Raw genomic sequence first — 18,485 nt, forward strand, 5'->3', positions numbered from 1 at the left:
AGATGGTTGTTACAAAAATTTATTATCGCTTTTTTGCTTTTTAAATATAATTCAGAATCAAACAGTATCATTCCAATTCTTTCATTTCAGTGGTCATAATTTTGAATGAATTCTAGGTGCAAATGAAACCTCACAAAAAAATCACCGTGTCAAATCTTCATTTGTACATATTTACTCTATTAATTAGAAACTCCAGTTCAGCTCAAGTTTTTCTTTACTTTTTATAAATCAGCCTTTTTGCTAGTCAGTTAAGGTAGAGCGGTTTTTACTAGTTTGCAATCATTTTTTTCTGATGGGTCTGCACGTTTAGATAGAGTATTTAATTCTTTGATATAAGTACAAAGTACAAAAAAGATAAAAAAATAATAGGCCTGAAAAAGCAATAAAGAGATAATGAAATGCTTTAAGTACTCGTGGTTTGCTTATATTCACGCCAGATTCACGCATAAGGTAAAAGGAGGAGGTGCATTCATTAAAGACCGTATCAACCTTATTCACTGGATCACAAACTAAAAAAGAGAGCGGCGTCCAATTAATTAGGATTTTTGGATTTTGTGAGTATCAATATAATTAAAAAAATATATTCTATACTTTAAAAATAAAAAATGATAAAAAATATCATTTATTCAAAATCCATAACATATTCTTCCAAACGATATCACATTCAAATTGATGTGGAAATTTTGCACTGCAAATAACATCTCTCTTAGTCAATTTTTAATTTTTGAATAAGACTATAAACGAGAAAAGATCATTGAAATTTTATTGACAAGCATAATTATATAAGATCTTCAATTAAAATTTTGAAAAGAAGTCTGTTCCTTCTCCCATTGAATCCCAAAATCAGTTCAGCATGTTTTATAATTGAAAGATGAAAGATGAAAGTGATAGATATATGCTAGAATTTTTATCAAACTATAGGGAGAGCTAGGTAGAGACTAAGGCTACGCCCCCTTTGGACGCTACCGCAGCGCAGTTCTGGTGGAATTTCATTCGAAGCTTGTTTCCGCTCTATCATTTTATGTATTCGATCCTTGCAAGCCAGCTCGGAGGGGGAGTCTTATTGGAGGGGGACGTGGCCAAGACGTGGCTTTCGCCTTAAGTTCTCTCTACTTAAGCCCAAAAATCAGCTGATTTAGCGTATCGCACAACACATCATTATATTATAAGAATTTTTGAGTATATAGAACATATTACCAGGAATACGCTTCATGGTAAATATTATGTCCAACGAATAGCCCATTCACCATTCAATGATAGCAACCCAGACGGATGGTCAGATTGTCTTTGTAAACGATTATATAACTCGTGTTCACTCCTGGCCCCCTTATTGTACACGCACTCACAGCGTGCACAGCTTCCCACATCGGCCAACGCCGTACTCTCTGTTCTGCTATTTTGGTAAAAAAGAAATTAGCTCGGCGGTCAACCTAATTTTTTTCGCTCAAATCTCAATATGATAAGGTTAGAATTTTTTTAATTCACTTATCAATTTCACGTTGAATTATGATTTTAGCATATCCAGATAAAAAAATATATGTAATCATAAATTAATTTTTATTCTCAATTGAAATAAGATTGTTTGTAGCCATACATTTTTAAAGTATTTTTTTAATTAATTGTTAAAAGTAGCTTCAGATGCCATCATCCACATGTTATCCGCTGTTCATCTAGCTTACTAGATAAAAAACGGATAAAATATGTAGAAAAAATTATGTGTAAATTTATATTTATTGTGAATTTTCTCTTTTAGATTTGATAACGGGGATGGCCACCCAACTATCAGTATAGAATTAAGGGGTTTTAAAAATGGAAACAAACGACGTCTTGTCGTTGCAAACAGAATATGCTGAAGAGCAACGTCCCTCAACTCAAAAAGGTAGAGAAAGATATTTTAAATCTTTTATCAATCATGCACATTATAATTTTTTTTCAGATAGCAAACTGCACAAGGAGCATACCGTGGCAAATCTATGTTTTTATGAAAATGAAAAAAATAAAGAGTAAAACTATTTTATGAAGAAAATTTTAAATTGAAATTATTTTCACAGCGTTGAGGCCTGCATTCTAGTTGCTAGTTATGAGTTTAAATTTGATGATGTACTGCGCCGAGATGGGAATGAAATTGATATTGCCAAATTGAGGAATAGCTTCGAGGAAAATAGGAAATGTAAATTCAAATCACTGGTTTCCCCGACAGTTGAGGATCTACTGGCAATACTCTCAGACGAGGAAAAATTGAAAAGGGAGTTTAACATTGCAGGTAAGAGTACACTGCAACAATTTATTGTAATATAATATATTTTCATCTATCTTACATAAAATTTAAAATAACTGAATAGGCTATATGATGTATATTATTTAATTTCACTTAATATGTGAAAATAGAAATGAAATTATATGCGTTTCTTTTTTAGAAATTCCATCAGTTTTTTTTCTCTTTATCTTATCGCACGGAGAGGAAAACAATATCATTTTGACAGACCACAAGGATGAAAATGATGAATACATTTTATTTAAGACAACTCAGGTCACTGAAGCAATTAAACAGACACCAAACTTATGGAAGCAGCTCAATGTCATTTTCTTTGGTGTAAGAGTTTATTCATTACCATACTTGTCAGACATTTTGCGCTCGCGCTCAACGAGATTCTGCGCTCAGCGCTCGCGCTCGCGCTCAAGTTTTCAAAAAATGTGCGCTCGCGCTCAAGCCAAAAGTTTGCGCTCGCGCTCATTGTTATTTTTTTTTCGATGAATAATACCTACTAATTTTTTTGTTTGGGGATAGAAAAATAAACATAAATTAGTCTGAAAAACGCTTTTTGAGAAAGAAAAAAATAATTGTGTTAAATTTACACATTTTTGTGAAAATTCTTAAATTTTACATCAAAATTTGAATAATTTATTATAAATCATTGAGCGCAAAATGAGTGCAATTGAGCGCCGCGCTCACGCCATCTGCGCTCTGCGCTCGCGCTCGTTCTCATGCACTCAAAAATTTTGCGCTCGCGCTCTGCGCTCAAGCCGTGAGCGCAGAGCGCGGAGCGATTTGTGCGCTCTTGACAAGTATGTTCTTTACATTATCTTGAAATATAAAAATAATAAATAATCGTGTATAATAGGCTTGCCGTGGACAACTTAGTGACCATGAAAATCCCATGGAATCAAAGCCATACCCATACAATAACAAAGCATCTAGCAGGGTGACAAATATGCCTGGAGCACAGAATTTTGTACTAGTCTATTCCACAGTTGAAAGTATGTACTATAAAAAAATTGAAAACTAAATATCTCAAATAATATTCATATTATAATTTTAGCAATGATGTCTAACAGACATTCAGAGAATGGCACATGGATGGTTCAAAATATTTGCTTGCAATTGGACACACTTAGGGAGGATGAACCACTTGAGACATTTCTTAGCAAGTTCCAAAACTCCATTCATAGGAAGCTAGCAGGAAAAGATGGTCAAACGCCCGAGGTTAAATATACTTCGCACAAGAAACTTTTTCTGCGCAGGTACCAAACCATTAAACAAAACATTGGATATGCCTATAAATAATTTGGTTTCTTGAATTTATGAAGAGCCTTAAATTACGAAATAAGTGGGAAAAAAAGTGGAGATTCAAAATCCCGCACAGAAGAGGTGGTGTCTCTTGAACGGTTTTCGTACTTTCAATGGTGCAAAGAAAACACCGGATTAGACAGATTTTCAGAAATTCGAGGAAGATGGGCAGTTATTTTCAGCAATAAAACATTGTGCCCACTTGCTTTGCGTACAGAAGAAGCCCTGCGTGAAAATTTAAATTTTGAGACTGAAATTCTCGAATGTAGCACGCAAAATTTGCATGCTCTTCACGAAAAAAGTAAATTTTATATATTTCCATTTTCATATAATAGTTTATTTAAATTTATAACCTTGCAGTACAAGGTGAGCAGAGCTACGTTGGCTGCTTCTTAGCAGTCTATTTCGCGCCACTGACTATGGACAAAGATGACGAGGTTTGCGTTCGAATTGGGAACAAGCCTGTCAAAGTCGGAGACTTGGTCTACAAATTTTTTGGGCCTGCAAATTCAAAGTGGATTGCGAGGCCAAAATTATTTTTCTTTGTCAACCAAATGGATTTTTCTGACACGATTTTAACAGTGAGTAATGCAAAAATATAATGCCCACAATAATTTATGGAAACCTTAATAACGTCTACATCTTATACTATTAATAATTTTTCCACATTTTAAAATAATACCTTTATGAATATGTGAATTCTGAACACATCAACGGTGTTAATATCTCATTTTTAACTATCATCATCTAATTTAATTATTTAAATTTGCGTTATATTAAAGATATTCTAAGCTACTGAAAAGTTAACCCGATATTAAAAATTGATATAATGGGAAATTGAAATCTCTTAAATGTAAATAAAAACAAAACAAAAAATATTCCAATATATAAGCTTACATTGATTATCAAGTTGTATGATTTTCTAAAATTACAAATTCATATAAACAGGAAAACGCTCCACTCAAATTATCTGGAACAAATCATTCGGGCTCGCTTGTATGCATTCTCACAGCTGTTGGTATGATCCTTTATATTTTATTTTGTGTAAAATCTGTATTTTTACTAATTTGCAGAATCAGCGGCAAAACTTATTAAGCTTTTTGAAAACAAAGCTTTGCACGGTAAGGCAAACATTCTTGAATTGAGTTTGGAACTTCTCAGGGAAGATCAAGATTTGACTGGCTCAGTGATTCCGCAAATTTCAACCACCCTACAATATTTGCTCGACTTCCCAAAATGGCCTAGAATCTTCATCGAGCCATCATTTTCCGGAATAAAATACAATCAAGATGTAAGCGATGTTGAAAAAGACGGAGTGATGGTCACAAATACATACTGGAAACTCATTAACAGAGAGTCGCAAGAAGAGAGGGAAATAACATTTAAACAATTGAAAGACAAGTTTAAATTAAAACTTTTAAACGCTGTCAATGAGGAAAATGCCATTTGGATTTTATCCTCCCACCCTGGCACGGGAAAATCCAAGGTCCTTGAAGAACTGAAATTCTTCTTTACGTATACCCAGAAAGAAAAACATATTATCAGTATTCGACTCCCAGAACATTGTCTGTTTTTGAAGAAGACACAAGAGCCTACGGTTGAAGGGCTTTTGAAACAAGCAAGCGAGTTCAGTTTGCATGTGGATAAACTGTTGGAGAGCAAGAAACTAGTGGTTCTGATTGACGAGTTTGATGAAGTTTGTCCACTATTCCGAAGTAAAGTATTGAGATTGATTTTAAAACTAGTCGAGCTTAAAGTACCTCTAGTCGTTGCAACTCGACCACACGAGGAGGAATGCATCAAGAAAACTATTGGGAACATATATTACAAACTAGAAATTAACTCATTCAATGAAGAACAACAACTTGAATTACTGAGGCAAATGCGCATGATAGCAGATAAAGAACAGAATTTGAAGATTCTTCAAGAGATCAAAACATTTGGAACAGCCGAAATCATCAAAAATCCTCTACATTTGGTACTTTGTGTTCAGTTTATGAAGAACGACAAAGAAAAAAAAATTGCAAACTTATACCAGCTATACGAAGGTGTCATTATTGAAATGATTGAGAAAGCTGTGACCGAAAAGGGAGGAATTAAAGAAAAAGAAACAATTGCCTTCATGGAAATGTTTGATAAACTCGAATCATTGCTGCAAGATTATGCAATTCAAACAATGCTTAACAAAGAAGATCGAAAATGGAGCAATGATGATATTAGAAGCATTAATAAGACTGGCTTGGCTTATATACAAGAAAATTATTCAAGATTTGTGCACAAGACATTTGCCGAGTTTCTTGTGACCAAAAAGTTCATAACAGACTTAGATGAAAAATCAACCTTGGACATTCATATCTTTTCAAAAGAAGATTTCAGACAGTGCCGGTGGTTTTACGATTGCTTCGTTCCAACTGCAACTACAAATCATTTGTCTAGCCTCCAAAATTATTTAGAAAACGTTCCAAAAAAAAATATCCTCACAACGATTTTGGATGAAGGACTTTGGAATATACTAGAGTTGATAGAGCCACATGTCCTATTTGAAGAATCTAAAAGACACCAAGCGCAACCACAGTTTGAATCAGAGGAAGAGAAACTTTTATCCACTGACAGGCGAGAGCTAATAAATTATGTAAATCGCATGACTCGCCTCGGACCTCCAAAGTGGCAGGAAGAAACGTGCGAACCTAGCCAAGACGAAATGCAATACAGGATCTCATATTATGACATGTTAAAAATTCTTTGCAGAACTAACGAGGACATGGCCATTCGATTTCTGAGAAAGCATGCTAACCTGGTTAGACAAGAAGAGGATTGGTTTGATAAACTTTCCAATTTAATTGAAATAATGGCCTCTCAAAATTTCTCGAAATTATTCCGTCAACTACAAGAAACGTTCTCAGATGTAAACGAGGCTCTAAGGCTCACCAACAATTCAATGGCATTTTTGGAAGCAGCTAAGAGTAATAGCATCAACATGATTGAACTGCTTATAGAAAGTGGCATCAACGTTAACATTCAGGATGAAGTTGGAAAAACTGCTCTTCATTTAGCGATCAGTGAAAGACACTATGACTGCGTTTTGAAACTTCTCGAAAATCTTGCATCAGTCGATGTACAATGTCATAAAGGGTTGACTCCTCTCCATGCAGCTGCAAAACATGGACATGCCCAAATTATGAGGAAACTTCTGGATAGCGGTGCTAACCACCAAATAACGGATATAGATTCTTGGACGCCTTTGCACACTGCAGTGCGCTATGGAAAACTGGAATGTGTTAAAACTCTTGTCAGTTATTTCGAGGAAAAATGCAATCAAACGAATACAAATAATTTCATATCCGAAATGGACTCACGAACAAGATGTGGCATGAATTGCATTCATGTTGGAGCTCTCTATGGAAAATTAGAAATGTTCAAATTTTTGATTGAAAAAGCTCCATATTTACTTGATTCAAGAACAAATATGGATATGTCGATAGTTCATTTTGCAGCTCTCAATGAAAACTCGGAAATTTTGTCCTTCATAGTTCATCTAGGTGTAGACGTTAGATCTAGAGACAAAAAGGGCTGGACCGCACTTCACAAAGCTGCTCAAGACGGCACATTTGAGACATTAAAGATTTTGGTGGATTTTAATCCGGATGTCATGAGAGACTTAACAAATGAAAACGTCACTGCCCTTCACTTAGCGGTTCATCACGCAGACGTACGACTGTGCAAATATCTAATCGAAAATGGCATCAATGTTCGTGCGGTAGACGATTTGAGACGCAATCCTTTTCATTGGGCCTGTGAATATGGTAGATTGCCAACCATTCAATACCTATGGAGGCAAAAGTGCTATAATATGAATGAGAGGATTCATGATGGCAAAAGTGCACTGCATTTAGCAGTAAGAAGATTTGATGGAAAGAGCGTTATAGAATGGCTTATTAAAGAAGGCGCTGACTATAGATCAAAAGATATATTTGGGAGGACCCCAATCCACTATGCCGCTGGAGGAGGATTCTTTTGGACCTTGCAGTTTTTAGTAAATCTAGATAGTGCTGTCCTGAAAGATTTTTCAAACGATAAATCGAATGTCCTTCACTTCGCAGCTCGTCATCCAGATTCACGAAAGTGCAAATATCTCCTCGAAAAGGGCGCTGACTACAGATCAAAAAACATGGATGGTGTGGCACCACTTCATTTTGCCGCTAGATATGGAACATTTGAGACATTTAATTTGTTGTTGGATATGGATCCTACAGTTGTGCATGACTTGACAAAGGAAAACGATAGTATCATCCACTTTGCAGCGTGTAATGGAGATACGAAAATCTGCAAATTTCTTGTCACAAACGGAATTGACACGCTCTTGGTTCAAAAAAATGGTAATAACGCACTGCATAACGCAAGCAATTTTGGAATATTGGAGAATGTAATATACCTATTGAGCCTCAAATGCTACGATATCAACAGCAAGTCAATGAATGGTAAAACTGCACTCCACATAGCGGCCGAAAGGAACTACACACACATTGTTAAGTTGTTAGTAAAAGAAGGAGCCGATCATAGGTCAAAAGATAACAACGATTGGACCCCACTTCACTTTGCCGCTCGATTTGGAAGCATTGATATGTTGAGGTTTTTAGTTGATCATGATTCTGACGCCTGCAGAGATTTGACGAATTATAACGAAAATGCTCTTCACTTAGCAGCTTGTAACAAAGATGTGCAAATGTGCAAATACCTCAACATAAATGGAAGTTTTGATGCCTTCTCGGTTGATGCAAGACAATATACCGCTCTGAGCATAGCAATAAAGTTTGGAATCGTAGAAAACATTGAATATCTCACAAGTTTAAACAACGTAGACCCGCACGGAAACTTGTGTTTAACCGACAATGAAGACGATGATGCTACTTTTGCAACTTTGGGTGGACCAGCTGAGGTCTTGAAAAATTTGCTCCGTTCAAAACACTTTGACATTAACCGTAAAAACGAGAAGGGTTATACACCGCTGCACTACGTGGCAAAAATGGATCATTTAGAGGCCACACAGTTGCTGTTGGAAAATGGTGCTAATATTGACGAACTTGAATGGAACAAATCTACAGCTCTAATGCTCGCCGCTCGTTTTGCATCTGTAGAAATGTGCAAACTCCTTGTGGAAAGAGGAGCTGACCTAACTTTAATCAACGAAGAAGGCTATGACGCTCTCTGTTATGCATGCGTTGGACAAAAGAGGATAAACGTCGAGTATTTACTCAGTTTAGGAAAGTTTGATTTGGAAAGAAAAATAAAAAGATCATTCACGGCACTTTTTATACCAGTTTATAGCGGTAACGTGGGAATAGTAAAGTTGCTTTTGGACAAAGGAGCAAATGTTAACGCCAAGAACGATCACCAATCAACTCCATTGATGATTTCAGCTGAATTATCAACAGTAGAAATGTGTCAACTGCTAGTAAAAAATGGAGCTTTAATGTATGAGGTCGATAATGATGGTGATAGCGCCCTACATTGTGCTATTCTTGCTGGAAAATTAGAAAATGTCCAGTACTTGGTACAGTTAATTGAAGATAAAACTACGGATGCATATTAACTTTAAGAAAACTGGAAAGGTACAGCCCAAACACATAATGAAGGATATTACGATTTTACTAACTAATTTTTAAAAGCGATTTCCAACGTGTTAAGAAGACGGTAATGATATTTAAGAAATCGAGGGACGCTAAATAACTATATTAATAACAAAAAATTCATTGAGCCTACCAGGACGTGTGGACATCGGAATCGTTATAATTTATAATCTACTTTCCCCCCCTCAAATACCATTTTAGTTGTTTTTGATAAAAGGAAATATTATGCAAATGAAAATTGCACGCGAATTGTATCTTCTACTAACCAATATTCTGGAAATAAATTAACTAATATTAGACTTCATTGTTGTGCTTTTTGATAAAAATTGCATTATTATTTCAGTTATATTATATAAAGATGAACATATTCTGTAATAATAAAGATTTCCAATTATAATAAAATTTTTATGCAAATAAAGTTGAATGAATAAATACGGAATGAATCTTAATTTTGATATGTCAGTCATTGCCCTCACTGGGATTGTAATGAAAAACATTTTCTGTTTGATAATGACGAATATATCTGAACATATTTTATCTAAATATAAACGACTTAATTTTGTGTACAAAGAAATGAAAGCTATCACGGAACCGGAGGACAAGTCGGACATTTTGCCCATGGGCAAACGCTCGGATGTTCAAGGTTCAGGAGTGAGAAAAATGCTACCTTAAACTGCTGGCCACTCGTCCTGCATTCCCGAAGAAGCCATCGAAGGCACTGCGGCTTTCCTTCACGTTCTCGTCGTATTTACATTTCTATGCACTTAATTGTGAATGAATAATGTAAGAGGTCCCCACAACTCCGCGAAGACGTTTTCTGTCTAAATTCAACACAAAAACCTTCTAAAATGAGACTTTCCTTGATTCCCTGCACTCACCACACTTGCCGAAATCACAATGAATTTCTTTGTTTACGTCTTTACGTCTATTTATCTTTTATCTAATGATGATTCAGATGATTGATGACTCCGGCTTATCCCACGCAGCTGATTGGCCGACCTCCTGACTTGGGCAATTTTTGCATATTGATGGCGGGAAGGGCACGTTTGGCATTGTAATAAATCACAGAGATTATTTTGCAATCACTGCGATCATTGCAATCAAAGCAATTCTTGAAAATCATAGCAATCATTGCGATCATAGCAATTATTGTAATCATTTTAATCGTAACAATCATTGCAATTATAGCATTAAAAATTTTCGTCAAAAAATAATTTTTTCAGACATATTGCTCTATTTTATTCATTCGGACTCGCTGTACTGTGTTCATGCAGAAGGAAGGTAAAACAACGGATATATGGTAAAAGATAACTTTTTTCTGAAAATATTTTCCCCCCGATAAAAATCAATCTATTATCCTGCTCTTTAAAAAGGTGGTAAGCACCTCTATATATTGCTATTTTTTATGCTTCCGCACTCGCAGGACACGATGAATGCAGGTAATACAACGGTCGGATATTTATATTGTAGAAATATCAAAACTTTTTCGTCCGAAGATAATTTTTCTGGGTTAACAGCAATAAAGAATTATTGTTCATTTATAAAATTTGAGGAAATTATAAAAATTCCTCCTTTAGTTTTTCTTAATTTGTTCGTTTGAATATGAAAAATATTTTCGCAAAAAAATTTTAGCCAGCCGCTTGAGCCGCTGGCCCGCTGCTATAAATATCAAGTCTTTGCCGCCGATTAAAAAGATTAAAAAAGACAGCTCAGTTAAAGTCAGCTGCCACCTAAATTTAGCTCATCAAAGACCTGTATCTTAAAAGAAAAATTTAAATTTTTCACTTGATTTTAAATTTATGCTTTTTTATAGTTTTAATGTGATATTTATTTATTTTTATAAATATTTTTTATTTTTAAAGTATATAATTGCAAATTTTATTAAAATTGCTATTATTTTTCTACTAAAAATCACATATTTAGAATTATTATAATTTTTTTTTTATTGTTGCTTATTTGTCCACATTGTTACATATATGTTGTTTTCATTCTTCTTTTGAAAACGATATTACTTAAGAAAAAGAGATTGTTGGACAAAAATGCATTGCCACAAGCAAAAATTTTGCTAAAACTTACGAGATCAAAAATACCCCATCCGCCGCAGTAAATATATTTGTATTTAATATGCTTAGTGGTTTATTACCGTTTTGCGCTTCCCGCCGTTAATATGCAAAAATTTTCCCAGCTAGTCAGGAGGTCTCACCCCTGAACGTCCGAACGATTGCCCATATGGGCAAACCGGCCGTGCGGCGCATGGTCAAAATTCAAAATCTCTCACCTCCGGTTCTGTGTTAAAACATACGATTTATACTTATTCAGTTTAAATTTGGCTTTCACGGATACATCAAAATTTATCATGGTACATCATATAAATAGCAAGAGTAATAAAACTTCTTTTTAATTTTAATACAATTTAAAATAAGCAGCAAGGCATTCATAAATAAATTATTAATACATTCATTTCTTGATGGCTCTAGCGGCCGGAACGCTCTCTTTGGAAGGAGAGGGTCCTGTGCTTTTGCAAGTTGTTTGCTAGCGAAAAGCCATTTCTCCATTCACCGCCAATTAACAGTATGTGCGTCTTTTAAAATGTATTTTCAGCTTTTTCTGTACTATTGTGTATAGTTTTTTCCGCGTATTTATGGATCATGACTGTATTGAATGGAGAATAAATAAATAAAAATAATTAAATCAAATGGCATTCAATCTATTTCAATCAAGCAAAATATGCGGTCCGAGCGCAACTACTATTTAAACATTTTTGCGCATTAAATTAAACAAAAGAGTCTGGGAAAAAATATTGGAACGTGCTCATTTATAATTTCTGAAATTTATTTTTAATCATCAAGAGCCATATTTAGTGACTATTTGCTAAATCAAACACTCTTCATTTATTTATTTATGTATTCTCCATTCAGATACAATAAGAAATATATACAACATCTTACATCAATTCAATACACAAAATTTAAAACGCAGAAACTCATGGATAAATGTTTTAGAGTAGACCTATTTTTCTTTTTTACTACGAGATGGAAGAAAAAAAATTCTAAGTATTGAGTGATGGTGTACCAACATAAATAGGACACATGGAGGTAGCTTTATATTATTAAATCTATGTAGTACATAATAATGTAATATGTACCTGTGTACTTTTGCCGAGATCGATCACGCAAACCAAACAAACGTACGTGTAACGCCCGTGGGCAGGGCATGCAATAAAACGAGTTTTTTTGTTGCAATTTTTGATTATATAAGCATACTTCCGAGAGCATAAATACGCCGATAGCCGCGCTCTTCATTGCTGCATGTAATAGGCACGCTCCCCTGTTCATGTGCCGTGTGCCCTAATAAATTCAAAACACGGTACCCGAGTGACATTGACCCACTTTCCAGCGACATGCAATTACCCATTATTACAGCATTACACCACATCCCCCAGGTTTGCTGCATAAAAGCCGCACTCCCATCTAAAACTCCATCTCGCTTAAAATTTCATATCACAAACATGGCAGTTTTGAGGCTTGTCAGATTATAAATGATTTGTTTTGTTCCAAAAAATTCTTAATTGTCACGAGTGTTCTGAATTTATGAAAAAAAATATCGCTGCTTATTAAAATTAAGAAATTATGAATTTCACTGCAGATTAAAATTTTTAGAAATTCAAGACCAACGCTCTTGACAAATAGTCTCGAAGAAAATTCCATATTTTTTAAATCCTTTGATAGAACGTTCCAAAATAATTGATAATTATAACAAAACAAATGCGGCTTGTTTAAGACAAAGTAATTTTGTAAAATTTTATAAATACTATGTTTTTTTTTTAAGTAAAGTAATGCAAAATAGACATCGATTTTTTTTAAAGAAAATTTTGGAATGCTTTTATTTCAGATTGATCTCAAAAGTTTATATTCGTCAACCTTGGGTATGAAAATAAAAATTTTCTCTTCGTTCATACTCCACGTGCCGTTAATAGTTTATGGGGAATTGAGCTTCACTCACCTTCTATCAAAACAATGAGCGAGAGAGAGAACAATTATTATCGGAGTCGTGTGAAGCCTAGCGCACACTTTTGCTCTAGCCTGCTGCTTCATTAGCGCGAAACGTCAGAGAGGAACACAATCTTAAGTTGGGCGCGCACAACTAGTCGGCGAGCGTGCAGTAAATCACGGTGAACGTGTGTTTCAACCACACTCGATTGCATCACGGAGTCGCACTAATGAAGCTGTTAGTTTGCAAATGAGGAGTGCTCGCGCCGGAACAAATTTAAATGTGTCGCCGCCGCTCGGTTCAAACAACTCGTTTCTTAATTTGCCGCGCGAGAAGTGCGCGTCTGTTATTACGGTCGTTCAAGTGCAGCCATTCGGCGCAAATGGACGGTTTCGAAAGTATGCAACCTGCACGTCTTTGTTGCTTAACTAGTTGCATCGTCAGTTTTTAAGGCGTTTATATCATAAAATAGAGGAATTGAAGAAAATATGTGAATATATTTTAAACTAATAATTAAATGAAGAACTAGAATTTACTTACTTTCTCAGTTCATAAAAAAGTTTAAGCTTAAATTAAGATGGATTAAACGAAAATATCAAAATTAAGCATTACTGCTGATTATTATGCAATGCATTTACCACAGACATACAAATATATATATTTACATATTTTTTTTTCACATATAGTTGCAAATTGTGTTTATTAATGTACCACCGGGCATCCTCTTCCTAAATACATCATCCACACATTCAATATTATAAATTACATTTATATGGAACGTAAAAATTTTTTGTTAAACCCAGAAGTATTGTAAATTTACGTATTTAATTTATTTAATAAGCATTTTTGAATAATCTGTTAGATGGTTAAATTTGTATCTCACATTTCCTTTTCATACCACTTCAATTTAATTATTTTTCTTATCTTATTGCTTTCTACTCAATTCTTTATAAATTTATCAAACGAAACTGGCAACATAATTTGTCGTCTTTTTTTTTTGATAAATCTATTATATTTTTAATTACAAATAAATGCGGAAATCATAAGAAATTTTTCCCATCTCTTTGTGTGAAAAAGTGTGAATGTATCTCTACATTTCTTCAAAAATATTGCAAAGAAATGAAGAGTGGTTTTTATTTGTCGGCTGATCTCGGTGTTATAGCGATGATTATGAACGTAGGAGGCACAGAGGAATTTTCATTATTAAAAAGCAGCGAAATGTCTGATGGAACGAGGAGCACAATGGGTTTTGATTCTGCGGCCCGGCTGTCTCGGCGCCTTGAGGATTGTTTTGTGCGCTGCGGAATTCCTATTGAGCGTGTGGACGAAAACGCTGCTCAAATGAATTTCGGGCTCATTTTTCAAAAAGTGGCGTCGACCCGCTTTCTCTTTCTCTCGTGTCTTTTATGCGCCCTTTAATCCCCAAACGCCGCAACGCCTTTTGTGAATTGCGCTCGCGAATAAAAATTGCTGCCGCCGCCGCGAGACCTTGGATGAAAAAGAACCCGTTACGGAGCATCTTTGTGCGGCGGCGGGTATGTGCCAAGTGCAATTCTAGACCAGAAAGGAATCCCGTTTCGGGCGCAAAGACAAAAGTGCCGTATTCAAATTACATGCACGCGTCCGCCATTTTTTCTTCTTCCTTGAGACTCTACTCGATCTCTCTTTGCACGCCCACCTTTTGTCCCCTTTGTCACTTGACGCACACGCACCTTTCTTTCTTTTGTATCGTTTTTCTTTTTTCATGCAGATACGTATTGACGTGACATTTGATGGAGACATGTGTGATTACATGAATGTAGTCCTAGATGTATTCAGGAGAACCTAAAATGTACAAAAAGGAAAAAGCATAACAAAATCAATATCGTTTTATATGGTGCAATTTTTTTATTTTAAAAATATATTTAGAATTTAACCAAAATAATCAATTATATTTGCCAAAATTCATTTTACCTTGAATCGCACATTATTTGTAAATTAAATTTCATTTAGTATATAAAAATAGGAACAAATATGTTCCAATAAAATTTGTGTAATCCTTTTAAAAAAAAGTAGCGGATAGTTAAATTTATCAGTTATATTGGAGTAACCGGCTTGTTAAGTGATCACTTTACTAAAACTCACAGACTCCAATTTGAAAGCAAAAATGTTTCCAAATTAAAAATTAAACCTACCTTCCAAACTTAAGGGATGTATATACTATTCCCAGAGAATCAAAAACTCAAATTGTGAAAATAATTTAGATAAAGTAAGTAAAACTTAAAGACCAAGAAAAGAATTTAAGTGCTGGAAACGCTTCACTGTAGAGTGGGATGCCATCTGTGAGGGGTGCCAGCAATGGGGTGCCGACTCGGAAAAGTTCCACCCCTGACATCTCTGAGGCTTTTCCGCGGTTTCCATCTGCGAAAAGCACCGCGAGAGAGCGTGCCATGGGACTTGGACAAATTAAAGGAATAAGGCTTCTTTATTTAACTTAATTCTCGTCATTAATACTTAAAATTAAATTGAGCTCTTCTTGTGGATGAAAAAATCAAACTTTAAAAATTATATTAAATGATGAGCAGAAATGCAATGTATTATTTGATGAAAATTTAAATTAAATCACTTCTTATTGTTTCAATCATAGTATCAAAAATTATACAATAATTGCATCAATTTATTAACTTATATGTAATTTTCTAGTAAATATGATTCGACAAATTCCATCGCTTTGCTCCATTTCTGTTGTGCCTAAAACCAGTACTGACGTTAGGTGCGAATCGATGTGAGCCATACCGACCCTTGAGCGGGCGCATTTTAGGCTGTGCAGTGAAAAGCTTTGGCGCTGCTGATGAGCCGGTTGGAAGTCAAAAAGAGACCTCTTGTCAAACTGAAGAGGCCACGCGCAATGAAATCTGTTCGAGAGGCGGCCAATGTGTGAGGTGAAGTGCATAGCGAGCGACGGGAATAAAGTCGAGATTTCGCCGAGCTATCCCAAAAATAGCCGAGCGACTTGAATAATTCCTGGGCTCGGAATGAGAAATAATGGAGGAAGCGCGGTGGAGATAAAAAGTAATGCCGGGGATCCAGAAAAGAAACGCGGCGTGATAATTCAAGTTGGAAAAGAGTTTGCAAAACTTTTGAGTAATGTCGCCGGATTCCGTTTCATTTGTTTGCGGAATTGATATTTATCGCCGGCGTGGAATGAGAGAGAGAGGAAAAACATAAAAAGCGGGAAAAGTAGGTGGGGGGGGGGGAGAAAGAGCTGCATAATGAAGACTCATAGTTTTTGCTGGGAGCAATTGTTGCACCCATTTTAATTTCAATTAAGACGAAAACAGAAAATTTCTTCAGTCAGCTACAAGATGAATGAAAATTTTCCTTGCGAAACTAACCGTGGAAGGAAAAACAAGGCGTCTAGTTTATGATCCAGTGTCACTTTCAGCGTAAAAAGTTGGCCTCGCGCGCGCGTCGCCTGAATTATTTATATATCGCTCGCTGTACGTTGCGAAAAAGAGAGGCCCGATCTGTAGCTAGCGTCCGGCCAAAAACGTTATATGGAGCGTATTTTATAGTTTTTAACAACGTCTGCTTGCATAAACATCCGACGTTTGGTTTGTTACGCCGGCCAAAAGCCGTCTCTTTGTGTAAGCAACAATGTCTCTGGACATTCACAAGGGATGGAGAAAAAGTGCGCAGAGAAACATGAGAATCTCCTGAGTCGCTATATCAGTAGCAAATAATAATTTCTGTATTAATCTAAAGACCTTACATGTTACTTATTCTCAAAATAATACTCATTAAATTCATATACTAATTTTGAGATTAAAAGAAATAAGTAGCAGGTTTTACTGCACAGATTGCGAGCTTTCCTGAAAAAAAAATTAAAAATATAATAATTTATTTACATTTTTGATCATATTATATTTTTTTTCTCTTTTATTATTTTTTTAAACCAATAAATTTTTATCAAATCTTTATTGTTGGTTTATTTATATTTGTTTTTTAATAGCAGCATGAGAGGTTTTTAATTTATTGCAGCTGACCTAAGTAAGTAGGTGTGTCAAAATTAATCAAATAATCGAAGCTCATCTTAGTATTAATTTGATTTGCTCTTTTGAAATAAATATAATTGTGTTTTCAGTCTTGACTTTCTCGTATAATGTAAACATTTCCCACTTCAAATAAATAAAAAAATGTGTTGTATAAATACTGCCAGTATTTGTCTTATTGGTCATTATGGTGTATAAAATCACTGAATTCGAGTTTATGATTTTATAAAATAAACCCTCAAAAAGCAGAAGATAGAAAAACAATCATGATTTTAGATTTGTAGCAAATCAATGTCAACTTATTTGTTTTATAGAACTGATGTTAAAAAAATGTTATAATTTGTTAAAAGAAATCCATTGGAATTTATTGTATGTTTTCATTAAGTTTACAATTAGTTAGCCACACAAACGTTTCACATTATCGCACATTTCCTTAAAAAAAATTGATTTCAGAGAAGTTCATCTTATTCATTTGAACCTGAATTAAATTTTATTGAACTGCAATGAGAGCATTTGAATTTCCAATTGCGTAATCATGTAATCAATATTGTTAATACGCATTTCAACTGGGTCACACGCGCTTGTCGTCACTTTCAGTGAAATAATCAGAAAGGTGGCAAGTTTCTCACCATGAATATTGACGCAGCTTGTGAGCAAACAGCCTTGGCGACTCAATCACTCAGCACGACGACGATTCTCACGCCAAATTAATTTGCGTTGGGAAATGTTGGGCTCGTCTCTAAGGCAACGTGCGGAGGAAAAATCCTTTCCTTAATTGACCGTCGATGGACGTGTGTCATTTGTCTATGCACAGGCGTCCTTTCTGTCTCGGTGCCGCCGCGCGTCTCTGCGAAATTAAAATGGACCTTATTTGCATATCGCCTAGGAGTGATATTGATGAAACCCCCGTGGAGTCCTTTTCGAACAGTAAGTGAAATTTATTGGCAATGAGCAGCAGACGAGCAAGCATTTCTCGGGCCGGTAATGGTTTTTTCTTCCTCCTGCGCGCGCTCTTACATCCCCAAGTAATAACGCGTACGGCGCGCTCCAGTAATTGAAAAATTGAAAAATGCGTCTAGGAAGTGGCAGGAAGGAAAAGGAGCAAGGGTTGAGAGAATTCGCAAAAATAATGAGCCGAATGATACAGTCTCCGGAAAAACGTATAACAATAAATCTTTATATTTTTGTATTAGAATTTTCTTAATTTGTATTAATAATAAATGAATATCAGCCTCGTATTTAATTTTCACTTTTTCCCCTTTTATTCAT

General features: G+C 35.2%; 2 protein-coding genes across 8 annotated transcripts in view; one reads left to right on the plus strand and one right to left on the minus strand.

Annotated features, from left to right (window-relative positions):
• LOC132194094 (neurexin-1) overlaps window positions 1-13,265 on the minus strand; it is a 90,223-nt gene extending 76,958 nt beyond the window's left edge. For 3 of the 4 annotated variants that reach the window (XM_059615171.1, XM_059615170.1, XM_059615168.1), the window contains exon 1: window positions 9,863-10,087. The gene's annotated coding sequence lies outside the window, so the exon portion shown is untranslated. Of the gene's footprint in view, window positions 1-9,862; window positions 10,088-13,197 lie in introns of those variants that run through there. The other variant, XM_059615169.1, reaches the window with a different exon arrangement.
• LOC132194090 (uncharacterized) lies at window positions 443-10,046 on the plus strand. Of its 4 annotated transcripts, XM_059615164.1 has the most exons (12): window positions 1,073-1,214; window positions 1,754-1,879; window positions 1,937-2,003; window positions 2,052-2,263; window positions 2,418-2,593; window positions 3,123-3,258; window positions 3,321-3,522; window positions 3,589-3,869; window positions 3,929-4,149; window positions 4,517-4,586; window positions 4,642-9,177; window positions 9,235-10,046. In XM_059615164.1, the coding sequence occupies exons 2-11, from the start codon at window positions 1,810-1,812 to the stop codon at window positions 9,156-9,158; spliced, it is 5,952 nt and encodes a 1,983-aa protein (XP_059471147.1). In that variant the 5' UTR covers window positions 1,073-1,214; window positions 1,754-1,809; the 3' UTR covers window positions 9,159-9,177; window positions 9,235-10,046. The 4 variants fall into 4 exon arrangements, with proteins under 4 accessions (XP_059471145.1, XP_059471147.1, XP_059471144.1 ...); XM_059615162.1 differs by lacking the exon at window positions 1,073-1,214 and adding an exon at window positions 443-554 and having other exon boundaries at window positions 4,642-10,045; XM_059615161.1 differs by having other exon boundaries at window positions 4,642-10,045.
• Window positions 13,266-18,485: the final 5,220 nt, after the last annotated feature.

This window comes from Neocloeon triangulifer, unplaced genomic scaffold (assembly GCF_031216515.1).
Source record: "Neocloeon triangulifer isolate White Clay Creek 2 clone unplaced genomic scaffold, ASM3121651v1 ptg000006l, whole genome shotgun sequence".
In the NCBI taxonomy this organism is placed as follows: Eukaryota; Metazoa; Arthropoda; class Insecta; order Ephemeroptera; family Baetidae; genus Neocloeon; species Neocloeon triangulifer.

Coding starts and splice junctions, on each gene's coding strand:
- LOC132194090 (XM_059615162.1), top strand. CDS start 1,810: ATGGAAACAAACGACGTCTTGTCGTTGCAAACAGAATATGCTGAAGAG. Junction 3,259..3,320: donor AGTCTATTCCACAGTTGAAA/GTATGTACTATA, acceptor TTATAATTTTAG/CAATGATGTCTAACAGACAT. Junction 3,870..3,928: donor GCATGCTCTTCACGAAAAAA/GTAAATTTTATA, acceptor ATAACCTTGCAG/TACAAGGTGAGCAGAGCTAC.